Genomic DNA, 15,660 nt, shown 5'->3' on the forward strand with positions numbered 1-15,660 from the left:
CCAACATGTGAACATCTCTGCTAACCCTGACTTCAGGCCAACTTGATGCTAATTTACACTATAGAAATGATTTACCTGACACTGGAAAAAAAAAAAACAACCCTCAGTCAACGTTACCATTGCGACATGACGTTATGTAGTGCTTGCCTTTGCTTTAATGGTGAACAGTTTCTCGTTGTCCATCTCTGACATGACAGCATTATTTACAAATCCAGATAGAAAATACATGTAGCTGTCCATACTTTGAAATCTTCCATTCTGGCAGTAGTTCTCTACAAGATACACATAGATGTCACCAAACTGGAGCTCTGGGAGAGACACTGCCACTTTCAGGGGTTTAAATGAAGCATATGCCCAAGTTCAATAAGAAAGAGCTGTAAATGTCATCTTCCGGCTTTCCTGGGCGTTTCTGTTCTCCACATCACAACCTTGTTTCAACATTTGCAATCTCATTAATGTCATCATTTTTCTAGCCCAATCACCTTCTTGCTTGCCTTTTTTGAATTAATCAGCCGCCAATTTGCATAGTTTAGATTTGCGCTCTCCATCATTCTCTCTTTCAGAATCTCATTCATGCAGCCCACCTCTTCCCCATCTTCACCTCACAGACACCTTAGTCAGAACTTCCAAACCTCAGTCTTTGTCTTCACCACCACCAGCGTCTAGACCAGGGGTCGGCAACCCTAGGCACACGTGCCACCATTGGCACGTGAAGGGTTAACTCATGGCACGACAATAGCTGGACTGGCCATCAGCCCACCGGACAAATGATTTTTCATTTTTATGGGCCAATAATTTTTTATTTTTTGTAACGGTATAAACAATGAAAGGTGGTGGATTGGCCAGATGCTGGCAGATGTATAAAAATACATCTGCTGGCCGCCGGTCCGAGTGTCAGGTGACCTGAACTTCAGGTAAGAAGTTATGACCTGCAGTCTATCCAGGTCAGATATAAACCAAGTTTAGGTGGAGTTTATTTTCGTTGTGCTGAATTTTTACAGTCAGTTACAATAACTCGTACTGCGTACTAGCTAGCATGACGGAGTTTCTATACAGCTGTTCGGTTGCTATGATGTTACTGATAGTGAACTTTATTTTATTCATAAGGTTAGTTATTAGAGTTGCCAACCGTCCTGTAAAAAACGGAATCGTGCCGTATTCAGAGAAAATATTACGCGTTTCGTATTGAGCTGAAAAGGAACAGTTTGTCCCGTACTTCAGCTAGAATGGAAAACAACACAAAGCTTGAGTTATTCTGTGTATTTACGCTGTCAGCTGCTTCTTATTCTCTCACCCTCCCTCTCCTGTTGCTACTTAAATCATGAAACTGATCAATGATCAGCTGATTGGCTTTTCTCTCTTGTTTGTTTATCGCCCACTGCGCCAGAAAGAGGAAACCAGCAGATGTCACGCTAAACAACAGCAGCATGTTTAACCTTGATAAGCTGTTGTTAGAATTTATTTAATAATAATTTCTAGTATCAGCTGATGTTTGCTGGAGCCACAGCTGTAAAAGCTGCTGGTCATGATGTTGGTTTGGATATGTGGTGAGAGGGAAACATGAAGATGAAACCAGGAGACGTCCTTACTGAATCATCAGAGCTGAACAGGTGATGGAGAAACAGGTTTATCTTTTAGGTGACATGAATGAGTTGAAGGGACGTTATGAACTGTTTCTGAGAGACAAATGACATCAGGATCCTTTTCTAAGTAGCTGACAGCTGGTAACTGTGCAGGGGCGGGTCTAGGAAAGTTTTGCCAGGGGGGCAGCGTCTGTTTTCATTCAAAGACTGTTTTTTTTCTATAATACCTGGTGGTGTAGTCTGTGATTTTTTTTGTCAGTTCAGCCTTATATATTATGTTTACCCCGAGTGACCACCCGGTCAGCTGGTGGGTAACAGGCATCTCCGAAAACGTTAGAGCAGTTATGGAAATATGTGATGTCTTGATGAATCGAGCAGATATTTGAAGTTTACACAGCACCATTCTCGCATAAAAATATCTTAAACGTTTATTTTGTGACCCAGAAAGAGTAATATTTCAAACTCCGCCACTCTGTGTTCCTCCGCCATTGCCTCGTTTGAGTTTTGGACGAAATGGATTCTGGGATATTGCATTTCGTCAGTTCGAGCTGATTGGAGACCAGAACAGCCAATCAGGTATTTTTGCATCAAAGTCTGTGATTGGCTGGTTTTGTGGCACAAATATAACCGTGTAGAAAAAGAGTTGAGCGCGCACGGGCAGAAATGTTGAGAGCGCAAGCAACACATTGCGGCTGCAATTGTGTGTGTGTGTGTATGGATAATAGCAAACACTGAAATACATTTTTTTGCACGCAGCAATTAATTTTGTTCACTCAAATTCAGCTTTTCTTCGCTCAAAATAAATTTCTCCTCAAAATGCAACACTTGCACCCGCAAACCTTTTTTTTACGTGCGCTCAAATTTTTTTTACGTGCGCTCAGAATAGTGGCACAAAAATAATGTCATACTTAAGAGGTACTAGATGTTCTTATATAATAAACCAACCAAGACTTTTAGTTTTAAAGCAAAGCAGAAGTTTATCAACAATTATTTTAAAGTTTATTCTGTCATACTCTTTCATATTCTCTCTTACATGACTTTCTACAGAGAACTCTCTGCGCTGGTGTTTTGAAATGTTTGCCCTGTTAACAGACACCATGGAGTAAACTGAAGTAGCTTCTGTAATGCTACAATGAGACAAAAGTGGGCCACCCTCTTCTTCTTCTTTTTTAAAATTTGGTTTGTTTGTTTTTTACCAGTACTTAAAAAATAAAAATTTTGTATGTTTCTTAATGAGGCACTGTGCTTGATTCTCTGAATTAAATACATTCTGCTGACCAAATAACATACAACCACTGGTTATTTTTGCCATGAATATAAATTTGCACCTAATAATAATAATAATAATAATAATAATAATAATAATAATAATAATAATAACTTTATATAAAGCGCTTTCAAACAAAGTGCTGTACATCTATTTGAAACTAAAAAGATAAATAAATCAAATCGATACATAGCAATACAAGTAAAAAACAGTAAGAATTTAAAAAACTAAAAGCCATAGAATTAAAACATGTAGGATAGGGTGAACAAATGTGTCTTCAACTTAGTTTTAAAAACTAAAAAAAAAACTAAAAATTGTCATTTTTCTGGCTCTAGGAGAAGGTTCCTAGAGAAGAGTCCTGAGATCGTGGAGCACTGGATGGAACTTAAAGGTGTAAAAGGTCGCAGAGGTGCCAATCCGTTTAAAGCCTTGTAGGTGAGCAGCAGGACCTTAAAATCTGATTGAACCTGACAAAGTAGCCAATGAAGAGCTCTCAGTACAGGGATAATGTGCTCAAATGTGAGCAGCTGCATTTTGCACCATCTGTGGACCTCTGAAACTTTTCTTTGGTAGCCCAGAAAGAAGAGCGTTAAAATAATCAATACATGAAGACACAAATGCATGGATAGGAACCCCTGCAGTGTCGCTTGACAAAACTTGTCTGATTCTGGCTATGTTCCTCAAATGATAAAAGGCGGTCTTTGTTATCTCTTTTACATGAGACTCAAAGCAGAGCACCATGTCGAACCACACGCCCAAGTTTTTTACCTTGTCCCTGCAATTTCTGACACCTGTCAACAATTTTCAAGATGAAATTTTGGGACAAGTGCTGAAATTTTTGTGGCCCAATGACCATCAACTCTGTCTTATTAGTATTTAGGAGCAAGAAATTATCAGATAATCAGCCCTTAATTGCAGATAGACACGATTCTAGTTTAGAGACTTCAGCACAATTTCAAATGGTCAAAGGAACATAAACCTGCAGGTCATCAGCGTAACAATGAAAGGTTACATTAAAAAACACAGTACAGTAAATGTACGCAGTCAGAACAGAGGACAACATTAAAATGGAAATGTAGAATAGATCAAGAATCACAGTTAAAATGTCAAAACATTTAGAAATATATGCTCTCCAAGAAACTGTACAGTGGTGTTATGGTAGATTTTTGCAGATCCATTTCATAGAAGCTGTACATGAAATATCATTCCAAGTCCTCCGATCTTCAGCTCTTATATGCACACAATCTTCTTCACTATTTGGTGAGCCTCCATTATTGGGTTCATTTGTCGCCCAGTTCCTAAAGAACGAAGGTGTTATATAAGAACATATCAGTAAGATGAAGAAATTGAGTGTGGGGATTTAATTCCCTATAAAAAAATATGACAATGACCCCACTGTCTGGTGCAGTTGTCAACAGTGTTGCATGGATTCAAATCTACTGTGTCCTTTCTGTATGCAGTTTGCATTTTCTCTGCCACTTCATCCCACAGTCCAAAGACATGTGTGCTAGCTGAATGGTGGAGAAAATGGATGGATCGATGTATTTGTCATGAAAGGTATGAAAGGTCGTAACTGAGTTCTTCTGCCCCCCCCCCCAAAAAAAAGTCAGTAGCATCCATCTTTAACCTTTTGCCCTTATTTTGGCTCAACCACCTGACATGTAAGCTTACTGATGAGATTATTTTGCATACATATATGTTCATAAAAAAACACATTGCTGGAAATCCAGTAAATGTAATAAACTGAAACAAAGTGAAGACTTACGCCAGAGTCAGTGGAGTTCCATCTACCCATTTCCACTGTCCTTCCTTTCCACTGTCAGTCAAACCAATCCAAGTGTTATCTTCGATGATTGTAGTGAGAAAGTTCTGTTAAACATGAAAGAAACAACATTTTTTTTAACCAGAATTCCATTTTCTAATTATTTTTATTTCCTTTTGTTTATTTAAATTGTAATAATTTTAACCAAACTAATGTGGAGATCAGGGAAATATTTTACTGCTACTATTCATAACCATCATCATTACCGTTACATTAATTATCATTTCATCAAAGCATTTATTCAATAGATTACACATGTTCTTAGTTAAGATTATTACACCTATCACACAGAGCTTCTGTCTGGTAAAAGGTTAGAAGCGCCAACGGGCGGGGTGAGGCTGAGTGCGTTGGAGGTCGAGACACACACACACACACACACACAAACAGTAGTTAGACTCATGTTTAGGTAAGAGTTCAAATAATAGTTTGCAAAAGCTTGTGACTGCAAAATTGTGTTTGCCTAAGGGACAGTTTGTTCCAGGAGATAAGCGAGAGTTAGAAGATTAATAGGAAGCACCTGGCCTCGAGACGGAGAAGATGTCCTTTTAAATGTGTCAAAAGTCGTCAACAGAACATTTGTGGTTTTGAAACTTATGCATGTATTGTATCTGCTTTGACGCATGAGGGGGCGTCATAAATAATACCCATATGTTATAAAAACAACTGCTTGTGTATCATTGGGCGGAGATCGATGCTGTCTGTGTGCAGTGTTCATCTCCCCACGCGTGTGTTCATTAAAATCATTGTTTGACCGACTCTCCTGGACCAATTGTTGTTTCTGCGCTCACCCTCAATATTTGAACTCGTAACACTAACTAATCCTAAACTATCTAATAACTAATCTTTACATTTTTAAAAAAAATTCATTTTAGTTTGTTTTCAAAGTTCAAAAAATATTTCAGTTAGTCCTAATTTTCATTCTCTGTCCATCAATCCATCCATCCATTCTCTTCCTCTTATACTCCTCAGGGTTCCCATGAGCCTTGGGCAATTTAGAATGACTATTAATTAACCTAACTTTTATTCTAGTTTTTATTTAATTTTAGTTATATAAAAAAATCACATTACTTTTAGTTTTTTGTTTAGTTTTAGTTAACCATAACAATAACCCTGGTGCTATACAGAATTGCTCTCCACAGTGAGACTGAATAACAGATGTTTCTGGGTTTTATGTTCAGATATGTTGAATGAATGTTGAAAGGTTAACAGAAACACATAAAATGAATGAATACATTAATTGCAATATACATGCACTATACCTGTTCTTTAGAACTGTCTATCACCACCAGATCTGCTCCTTTGTCTCTACAGTCCCGTCTAGCTTCATCCCAGTTACCAGAGGTTCCAGAGAGGAAATAACAGACATCACTGAACATTTCCCATCCTGTAGGACACGTTTTCTCTGGAAGAAACATCAAGCAAGAGACAATCCAGACCAGCAAATAAGCTGTAATGCTCATCAGATCTCTATTTAATTAACTGGGATCTTTTGCCAGAAAAGACTTTTAATTCCTCTGGACTTCTTTTTCAGCATATTATCATATTCCATTGATTTTGTTCAGTGAGATCAAATTGTCACTGGCTTGACCGCGGCTCACAAATTACACCTTGACTGCTTTGATGCCCTGTTGCCAAAGCCAGCCATCACATCAACTAATGCCAAAGCCAAAATAAATATTTAGATAAATGCTCTAACACTACTGCTGTCATTATATTATCAGAAATGTGTGATTTAGGAAGTTGAAAGAGCGTCATTAAGGAGCATCATTACCCCCCCAAATTTTTGCCATCATCATTCTCCAAAGTGTGATTAAAATCATGGTTATGGATAACCATGGAACAAAAAAGACACACATCAGCGCTGTAACTTATCACCTAAACGTCTGAGTGCCAAGTTATATTTGAAGTATTATGGCATGCCTGTGCGGACTAGGTCAGTTCAGTTTTGGCTGAGGAGTAGTTGCAAGGCGAAAATACTGAAAGACAAATGGAATACAATATACATTTCATAACATAATATAATGGGGAAGTAAAACTGAACATAAGGCACATGGAATGAGAGACTATGTAAATAAAAAAAGAAGTAACTAACACTGAAGCCAGGACTAAAACATACAAACCTGACACAACTAAACAGGGAAACTGGACAGACATGGAGATATGACTATGAGACAGAAAAGATAAAATAAAGATAATATATTAAATAACCAAAGCACATAGACTCAGCTAGAATATAACCTATGAATATGACTACAAAAAGAAGCTACGAACAGAGAAAATACATAACCAGGGAAAATACCAACCTCTAATACTAAAACAAGAGCCACAAAACAGCTCATACAAGGACTCACTCTGGTTGAACAAACTCTGCAGCCTCTCCAACTCTTTGGTCATTTCCGTGAGGTCAGCTTGCAGCAGGTCTCTCTCCTCAGTCACGGAAGAAATTTGGTCACTCATGGCAGAGACATTTGCATTTTGAAGGTCTCTCTCCTCACTCATTGAGGAAAGTCGGTTATTCATAGCAGACAGAAGTTTCCTTGAATCATGATCTAAAACAAAGAAAAGTAGGATGCATGTTTTTGAGACTCAAACAACACCAGGCATTTGTTCTTTGACAGCTTCTGACTTCTTCTGTTTAATTTTATCCTAAAATGTTTTACTTATCTTACTTTGTGTAAACATTACCAAGTTTACCATATTTCATTAGAAAATGGTAAACTATGGGCTATCCAAAAAAGAAAAAGAAAAGCTTGTGATCATTAGAACAGATATCAATAACCAACACAACTTACAGAAGAAACCAAGAGTGACAAGTCCAGCCAACAGGAAGACACTCAGCAGGCTCAGACACAAAATAATAACCAAATAGAAACTCCTTTGACCTGAAAAGACAGGAAAAATAAATAAATATATAAAATAAAACAGGGACCCAACAAAGTGTAAAACAGTAGAGATGTTAAAACACCTATTATCTTTTTTCTCTCTTTTTTTAGCATTTTCCTCCCCAATTTGTGCCACTTCTTTCTTACCTGTGTGATTTGTTGAATGTGTTGGGTTGACACATTTGAGATGTTCAGTATTGACATAAATTTCTTCCATTGCATGAAAGGAGGTGGATGTGGTTATGAGAGCTCAGCTCTGCAGCACAGGACATATTAAGTGGGAACGTCTCACTGGGGTTTTTTTTACGCTCAGTGGAAATCACCTACTTAATATTTGGTTTGTGGAGCTGCTACCACTGAAACTTGATCTGTTCTTGGCCTGTGTATTTATATACCCATGTGAAAGGATAGCGAAAACTAGAAAAATTTGCATTTCCTGCGAAAATGCAGTGTGGATGCTTAAAGCTGAAGCTGCATGCAAAAAGTAGCTGAAAAAGCTGAAAAGTTGCAGAAATTGTAAAAACTTTGCAGAAGCAAAGGAACTTTGCTAAAATGTAATAATTTAGCAGAACTGCAATATCTTAGAGTAAACATAATACTTGGCAGAAATACAATAGCATAGCAGAACTTAGCAGAAATATTGTAACTTACCAGAAACATAACTTCTCAAAAATACAAGAATTTAGGAGAAATAGTATAAGATAACAGAAAGAATATATTTAGCCAAAAATACTTAAACATTACAGAAACACTATGATTTAGAAAAATAATACAACATAGCAGAAATATTGTGATTTACCAGAGACACTGTGATGAACTATGAATATTGTAATTTTAAATTAAGACTATGTTTTAGCACAAATATTATAATTTGGCAGAAATACAATTATATAGCAGAAATGCTATATTTAGAAAGAAAAATATAATATAGTAGAAATAAAATGATTTAGCAGAAATACTACAATATAGCATAATAACAATGATTTAGAACAAATACTATGATTGAGCAGAATAGCAATAACTGAAGTAGAAATATTGGAAAAGTAAAATGACAAGATGAAAAAAAAAACAGAACATGGTTAAGTTCCCTCAAAACTAATTGTTGTTCAAGTGAAAAAAAAAAGAAATAAAAATAAATTAAAAAACAAGAAGGAACAGCCAACAATTACACATAAAATCAAATATGTATACACAAATGCACAGAGAGGGACACACACAGAGGGTCTATGCCAGTCAACCAATCTGAATATATTATATGTTTTTCCAACAATGAGATGCTGCCCTAAAGTGGGTCTCTCTCTCTCTCTCTCTCTCTCTGTTACACACACACACACACACACACACACACACACACACACACACACACACACACACACACAGGGAGAGAGAAGTAAGTTTCTAGGTCAGCCTGGGAGCTGCTGAATTTTAATCCACCAATCAGAGAGGCTGTGTACTTTTTCCCGCCAAAACTGGTGCCTGCAGCACACAGAGAGACACAGGATTATTACAGTCTATTTCTCATAGTGACGACTCCCCTCAAACCAATGACCATAATTTCTTAACCGTAGAGGCTAGAACGGTCATTCTTACACCGTTTTGTTCAGAAGTGATTGGGAATCTTCAAGTGTTGACAATTTATCATTAAAATATGAATTTTTAGAGATATATGACATGGATGACTTGTTGACTTAGAAGCCACGAATTCCCCAATATGCAAATTTGAATGCATGAGCCCACATATATGATTGGCTGCCTGGGAAGCTGTGCAGGCCCTGATTTGTGGATTTGAATTCCTCAGCCCTCAGATATGATTGACTGGCTTAGAAGCCATGAAGGCCCCAATATGCAAATTTGTATTCCTCAGCCCACATATATGATTGGCTGGGAAACCGTGCAGGCCCTCATTTGAAAATTTGAATGTCTCAGTCCTCACAGAGGATTGGCTGCCTGGGGACCTGGCAGAAATATATAGAAATACTATGATTAAGCATAAATACTACATTTAGCAGAAATACTATATTAAGCACAAATCCTATAAAAAGCAGAAATACTATATTAAGCACAAATCTTATAAAATAGCAGAAATAGTATGACTTAGCACAATAGTAATAAGTTAAACAGAAAAATTGGAAAAGCAAAATGGACAGCTGAAAAAATGCTGAACATGCTGAGGGTCCCTCAAATATACTTGTTAAATGAAAAAAAAATCAGCAAAAAAATATATAACAGCCACACAATCACAAATATGTACACATAAGGAAACACACATGCACAGAGAGACACACACACAAGATCCAATTCAGTCAACCAGTCTAAATATATTGAATTTGAATCTTAGAATGAGATCATCCCATTAAAAGGCCTTCTCTCTCTCTCTCTCTCTCTCTCTCTCTCTCTCTGTCACACACACACACACACACACACACACACACACACACTCACACTCACACAGGGAGAGAGAAGTAAGTTTCTAGCTCAGTCAGCCATGGAGCTGCTGAATTTGAATCCACCAATCAGAGAGCCTGTGCACTTTTTCCCGCCAAAACAGGTGCATCTATTTACACACGCAGCACAGAGAGACACAGGATTATCCGGTTGTTCAGTCTGACGTCACTAGCTGTGTCTAGGTCTAAACTCCACTGCAGGTCCATATATCAAACGATCACTATGGCATTACTGTGAGTTGAAAAACTGTCTAAAGTCTTTCATCTTTAATAAAATGATCAGCGTTCTGCTCTACCAGGTGTAACAATTGAGTTTAACATCCAGGCATCCATGAAAACGGAATTTATGACATTTAACGGAGTTAGAAGTTAGCAGGGAGTTAGCTCGCTAGCTTCTATCTAAATACAATATAGCATGTCCTGACTGCGGGGTTTTGGAAACAAATTAAAACGTACAGCTCTGTTATCACTTCCAACATAAATGAAGACAGAAAGCTAAACAGCAGTGACGTTTGTAGGGTTACTGAAGTTTGGCTAGCTGGTATATAATGATGTGCTACGTGACCGCTAGTGACACAGCTATGTTAGCATAATATAAACAAGCTAACTTTTTTTCCACTTGATAAAAGTTACCGTGAGTGTTCTCGGTGGTCAGGAACAAATGTAATTGCATGGCAGGATGCTGTAAACGGACCAAACTTCAGCCAGGAGAACAACTGAGATAATCCATCCACAATACGAGGTTAGTCATTCATATACTGCTGCATGGGCTGGGCTGTAGTTACATCCTAAGGTTTTAAAAACTGAGCTTAAATAAATGATTAGCGGTAATAAAAGCCGAGGGAGGTCAACAGTGATCGCTGACTGTTTTAGGAGCTTTTTGAGATCAAATAGAAGAAAATACATAACATTAAACATGTTAACAACACAAATGCCATATTAAACGCAGACTACTTTAGACCCGGAAGTAGGATTGTTTTATTTTTATTACTCATCAGGTGTATTTGGGTTCACAGGGTTTAAGTAAATTATTTAAATTGTTTTAAATCAAATTCTGTGAAACATAACCATATAAATTTTTATTGTTGTTTTTATTGTTTTTAACTTGTATTGTGTCTTTTACCTGTATTGCTATGTATCGCTTTTATTTGATTTATCTCTTTAGTTGTACAGCACTTTGTTTGAAAGCGCTTTATGAATAGTTATTATTATTATTATTATCCATCCATCCATCCATTCGCTTCTGCTTATCCTTTTCAGGGTTGCAGGGGTGCGCTGGAGCCTATCCCAGCTGTCAAGGGGCGAGATGCAGGGTACACCCTGGACAGGTCGCCAGTCTGTCGTAGGGCCTATTGTTATTATTATTATTATTATTATTATTATTATTATTATTATTATTATTATTATTATTATTATTATTATTATATGCTTTTATTTATTCACTTACTAATACTAATACTAATGTATTAGTAATACTAATACTAATTTTACTAATGTAAAAAATAAATTATAAAATACAAAAAACAACTATTTATAATTCAACTTTTAACTATTAAAATTTTAAATGTTTTCCTTTTACACAAATTTAAAGTGAAACAAAACAAAACACGGCAAGCCACAACACAATAAAATATAAATTAAAATATGCAAAACATATTTTCATGTAGGCCTGGGATGATTTTTTTGGGACAGTGTTTTCCTGCTTAGAATTGCATACATTGTCACGGCCAGCTCTCTCTCCCATGCAGTGTGTGTTTAGCATTTAACAAGCGTCTCTTTGTGTACAGATTCCCTGGACTGTTTTCCTGGTGTGCTGATTTGTGTCTGGATTGTGTGGAGAGAGACGAGCGTGTTCCCCTGGATTTTCCCCGGAGCCCTGCCCCCCTCACCTTTTGTACATAGCACTGCCCCGCACCCTTGTAAATAGCACTGCCCCTTATCTGTGTATATACAATCATTGGACATTGTTCTGTGATAAATTCTCTTGTGTGCATCATCCCCGGAGTCCAGCGCGTGAGTCCACCTTGTACGTCGTGACATACATAGGATTCAGTGAATAAACTTTCTGAATCCTTTATCATCCACAACTGAAAATAGTTGGAAATCAAGTGCAATCATTTTTGCTAGGTCTTTATCAATTGGGTTCTGTTTTGCTGGCATCACAGACTTCTGCAAAAACTGTCTAATAGAGCTCTGGGTTGGTTTAGGTGGTTGTGGTGGTATACTGCAAGATGCTGTAGATGCAGCCACAGCAACAGTTGTAGTAGACACACACCATTAATATCACACTCAACTGACTGTGTTTTATCTTCCCATTGCACTGATGGTTGGAGAGTTCTCAGGTGCCTGTGCAGGTTGTTTATGGAGCCGGCTCTGTATGATATCCTTTTCTAGCAGACTCTACACTCTGCCTATGTATTGTCAACAAAATTGAAATGGTTCCACATTTTGCTTCTTTTTGTGATGTCACTCTTTTTCTTTACTGTACCTTTCTAATGTGACGATGTTGTCTCTTATTGTTGTCCCTGGCTCTCACTCTCCCTCCTGCTCTGTTCCTATGCTACTGCGAGTGTAACTACTGCCCCTCCCCATCTGCTCAGCGCAAACACAAGACTTATGTGTGGCGAAAAGCGAAAAAAGAGAGAGAGAGAGAGAGAGAGAGTGAGAGAAAAAACAAACAAACCATGGCTCCCATTAAGGAGGTACTTGAAATTATTTATGCCACAAGTTGTGTTTCCTTTCCTGTAGAATACCCAGAATTTATGTATTCTTTAAAAATGAAAAAAAGAAAAGCTTTTCTTTTTCTTTTTTTGTTTTGGCTAAATGGTTATTGTTTCACACCTGGTTCTTCCTGGTCTTGGACACTTTCTCTCTATCCCTCTCCTTCCTCCTCCTTCTTTTTTTGCACTGACAATTACACAAACATACTGTATTCATTAAGAATGTTTTTTCTCTCTCTGTCCTTGTGCTGCCATTGCAAAGGTAATTGTACCAATTAAAAAGAATTTACAACAGATAAAAGATATAAACTGATTCAGATCAATTTAAAACAATTTTCTAATTAAATATTGACTCTTTCATTTGACTTGTACTGACTTTTTCTTCTTTAAACAAATATGTCCAAGATTGGAAAAAAAGGAATTAAACATAATTTATTCTGTTTGGTTCTGTGCTTCAACACACTGTCAATAAATGTACTGTAGATAAACAATTAATAGGAAACTTTAACAAACTGAATTCACAAAGTACATTAACTCCTTGGATGGCAAGAAGCAACATGGCTCAGAAAGCTAAAATAGATTTCAATATCTAGCAATCTAGCCTATGTTCGCTAATATTAACATAATGAAATTTGGGCATCCTTGGGGCCCCCTACAAAGGGCATAATCTCATCTTAATATTTACATTATTAAGTAATCCATCCACCTATCCATTCATCCATCCATTTGTTTCTGCTTATCCTTTTCAGGATGCTGGAGGATGCAGGTGCTGGAGCCTATCCCAGCTGTCTTAGAGTGAGAGGCGGGGTACACCCCGGACAGGTGGCCAGTCTGCCGCAGGGCTAACACGGAGGGACACAGCCATAGACAACCAGTTGCTCTCACATTCACTCCCACATTCACACCTATGGGCAATTTAGATTAATCAATTATCAGGGCCATGCAGAGACGTTTAAAGGGGCGAGTGCTCAAAGCTAAAAAGGGGCACATTGAACCAGGCTGAATAACAACAACACACATTCATCAAGAATCTAATATGGGCAACGAGGCAAAGCAAACGTAGCCTATGTTTTACCTGATGGGTACAATGTTGCTGTTAAGGTGTTGCTGCTGCTCCTGCTGCTGATAGTGCTGGAGGGCAGGGCTGTGCTGATCTGAGACTGTAGACATTAAAAACTCCATAGGAGAGATGGTAGCTGATTAAACAAGTGTCATGAGATAATAACAAAATGCAAAGATTGGTGACATAAGGCAACAAAAAACTGAGAAATAAACTAGACTGTGAATCACTCTTTGCTTCTCTTCTTCCTTCCATCCCATCATTTCGTATATCACTCTCCACTTGCTGTCCATCTGAGAACAAGGCACAACTTGCTATTGCAATAAACCATTATTTAATTATCCACACTTAACAACTCTTACACTTAATCTATAATAAAATGATGACTATAGAAGCAAAACATTTCAGTTGTGCTTATTATTTTTGTTTATACTGGAATACCTCTCCAACAACTGGTACATGTGTTAATGTTACCTGTGCTCTTTCTAATCCAGCTGCTGAGGGATCCACTACCTTTAGTAGCCTCACACAGCTCCTACTGTTTCCTCCTCATGTCCTTACCAGCCATGTCTGGACAATGATATATCATGAGTAATAATTTAAAAATCCATATACATAAAACACACACATGCACACACAGTGACATTTTAGACCTTCTTCAGAATACTGTATATACTGTGGGCACAAGTTTCCATCATGGTGCTGATCCAGAATCCTTCCCTTATTATTTATTACTAGAGCTACAATAATAAAGCAATGAGGGGAAAAAAGTAATAAATATGAAATAATGTATTTATGATGATTCCATTTGTTTCACTATCCACTCTGTGCAGGGGCAAAGCTTATTACATTTTTAAACTGTAGAGATACAATAATTTTGCTGCTGTAAAATCAGCATTTTGTTTTATTTAAAAAATAAATCTAATATAATCTGTTTCTTAATGTATGTTCTTTAAAATACAGCGTGTTTTTTTTAAATATTATAATTATAATCATTATTATGTGGACATGCATATTAGATCGTTTTTTAGTGAAATATCCCTCCAGAAAGGCAGGAAAAGCCCGGAAACTTACTTTAAAATATGTTCTAAATACTTTAAAACTAAATATGTTCCCTAAAACGGTGACAGAGCTACAGACCCATGACAGCCTTACACAGGTAGCCAGCAGCTGTGACCAGCACTACTTGTGCAGTTAATAAAAGGACAGGTAATGTTTGTCGCGCTGTTGCACACACAGCACGCTCGTTTGTTTCAGTTCGTCAGTTGCAACAAGACAGCTTACCAACGTGTACGTAATAAGCTAATACTCCTGTGTGCTACACACTACAGTGTACGCTGTACACCTACTTACTGGTTTTGTCGCATCAGTCTGTGTCTCTGAGTTAACTTGTGTTTCTCCTACAGCTCCGGACCACAAAAAATGCGCGTGCTCTTTGTGAGCTCGTTCCCGGCTCGTAACCAGCGCGTTCTGCCGTCAAGGGCGATCATTGGTTAAATGTGATCATGTGACTAATACAAGCCAGATCCTTTTATTTAGCAAAACTGTGATTAATAGTTAAATATTATTGTTGAGGGGCACAGACAGGACTCCGCACGCACACACACATATAAAAAAACAATTGCCTCAACAAAAGGGCACTTTGGGCACCCATCAGGAAAGGGGCGGGTGCTCAAGCCCCTTCCGCCCCCCCTCTGCACGTGCCTGTCAATTATCCTATCCCCACTAACTGCATGTCTTTGGACTGTGGGAGTAAGCATTAAGTAATAATCGTAATAATTTAGGAACTATTACTTACAAACTACTTACATTTACTTACAACTGTTTTGTTTGCTGTAAAAACGGACTTTTTACCATCTTAGTACTTTTAAGCAAATCCAAC

At 37.6% G+C, this 15,660-nt stretch overlaps 1 protein-coding gene across 4 annotated transcripts; it reads right to left on the bottom strand.

The window, feature by feature from the left end:
• Positions 1 to 2,486: 2,486 nt before the first annotated feature.
• LOC309690312 (CD209 antigen-like protein C) lies at positions 2,487 to 15,268 on the bottom strand. Of its 4 annotated transcripts, XM_082507312.1 has the most exons (9): positions 15,132 to 15,268; positions 14,253 to 14,348; positions 14,009 to 14,071; positions 13,794 to 13,878; positions 7,465 to 7,554; positions 7,024 to 7,221; positions 5,932 to 6,074; positions 4,616 to 4,719; positions 2,488 to 4,148 (listed from the first exon to the last, which is right to left on the bottom strand). In XM_082507312.1, exons 3-9 carry the CDS (start codon positions 14,069 to 14,071, stop codon positions 4,004 to 4,006), a joined length of 828 nt encoding a protein of 275 aa, XP_082363438.1. In that variant the 5' UTR covers positions 14,253 to 14,348; positions 15,132 to 15,268; the 3' UTR covers positions 2,488 to 4,003. The 4 variants fall into 4 exon arrangements, with proteins under 4 accessions (XP_082363440.1, XP_082363438.1, XP_082363439.1 ...); XM_082507314.1 differs by lacking the exon at positions 15,132 to 15,268 and having other exon boundaries at positions 2,487 to 4,148; positions 14,253 to 14,320; XM_082507313.1 differs by lacking the exons at positions 13,794 to 13,878; positions 14,009 to 14,071; positions 14,253 to 14,348; positions 15,132 to 15,268 and adding an exon at positions 7,702 to 7,965.
• Positions 15,269 to 15,660: the final 392 nt, after the last annotated feature.

The sequence above is a fragment of the Aulonocara stuartgranti genome (assembly GCF_965226115.1).
Source record: "Aulonocara stuartgranti genome assembly, chromosome: 16".
In the NCBI taxonomy this organism is placed as follows: Eukaryota; Metazoa; Chordata; class Actinopteri; order Cichliformes; family Cichlidae; genus Aulonocara; species Aulonocara stuartgranti.

Coding starts and splice junctions, on each gene's coding strand:
- LOC309690312 (XM_082507311.1), bottom strand. CDS start 7,771: ATGGAAGAAATTTATGTCAATACTGAACATCTCAAATGTGTCAACCCA. Junction 7,222..7,464: donor TGTCACTCTTGGTTTCTTCT/GTAAGTTGTGTT, acceptor TCTTTGTTTTAG/ATCATGATTCAAGGAAACTT. Junction 6,075..7,023: donor GCAGAGTTTGTTCAACCAGA/GTGAGTCCTTGT, acceptor TGTTTCTTCCAG/AGAAAACGTGTCCTACAGGA.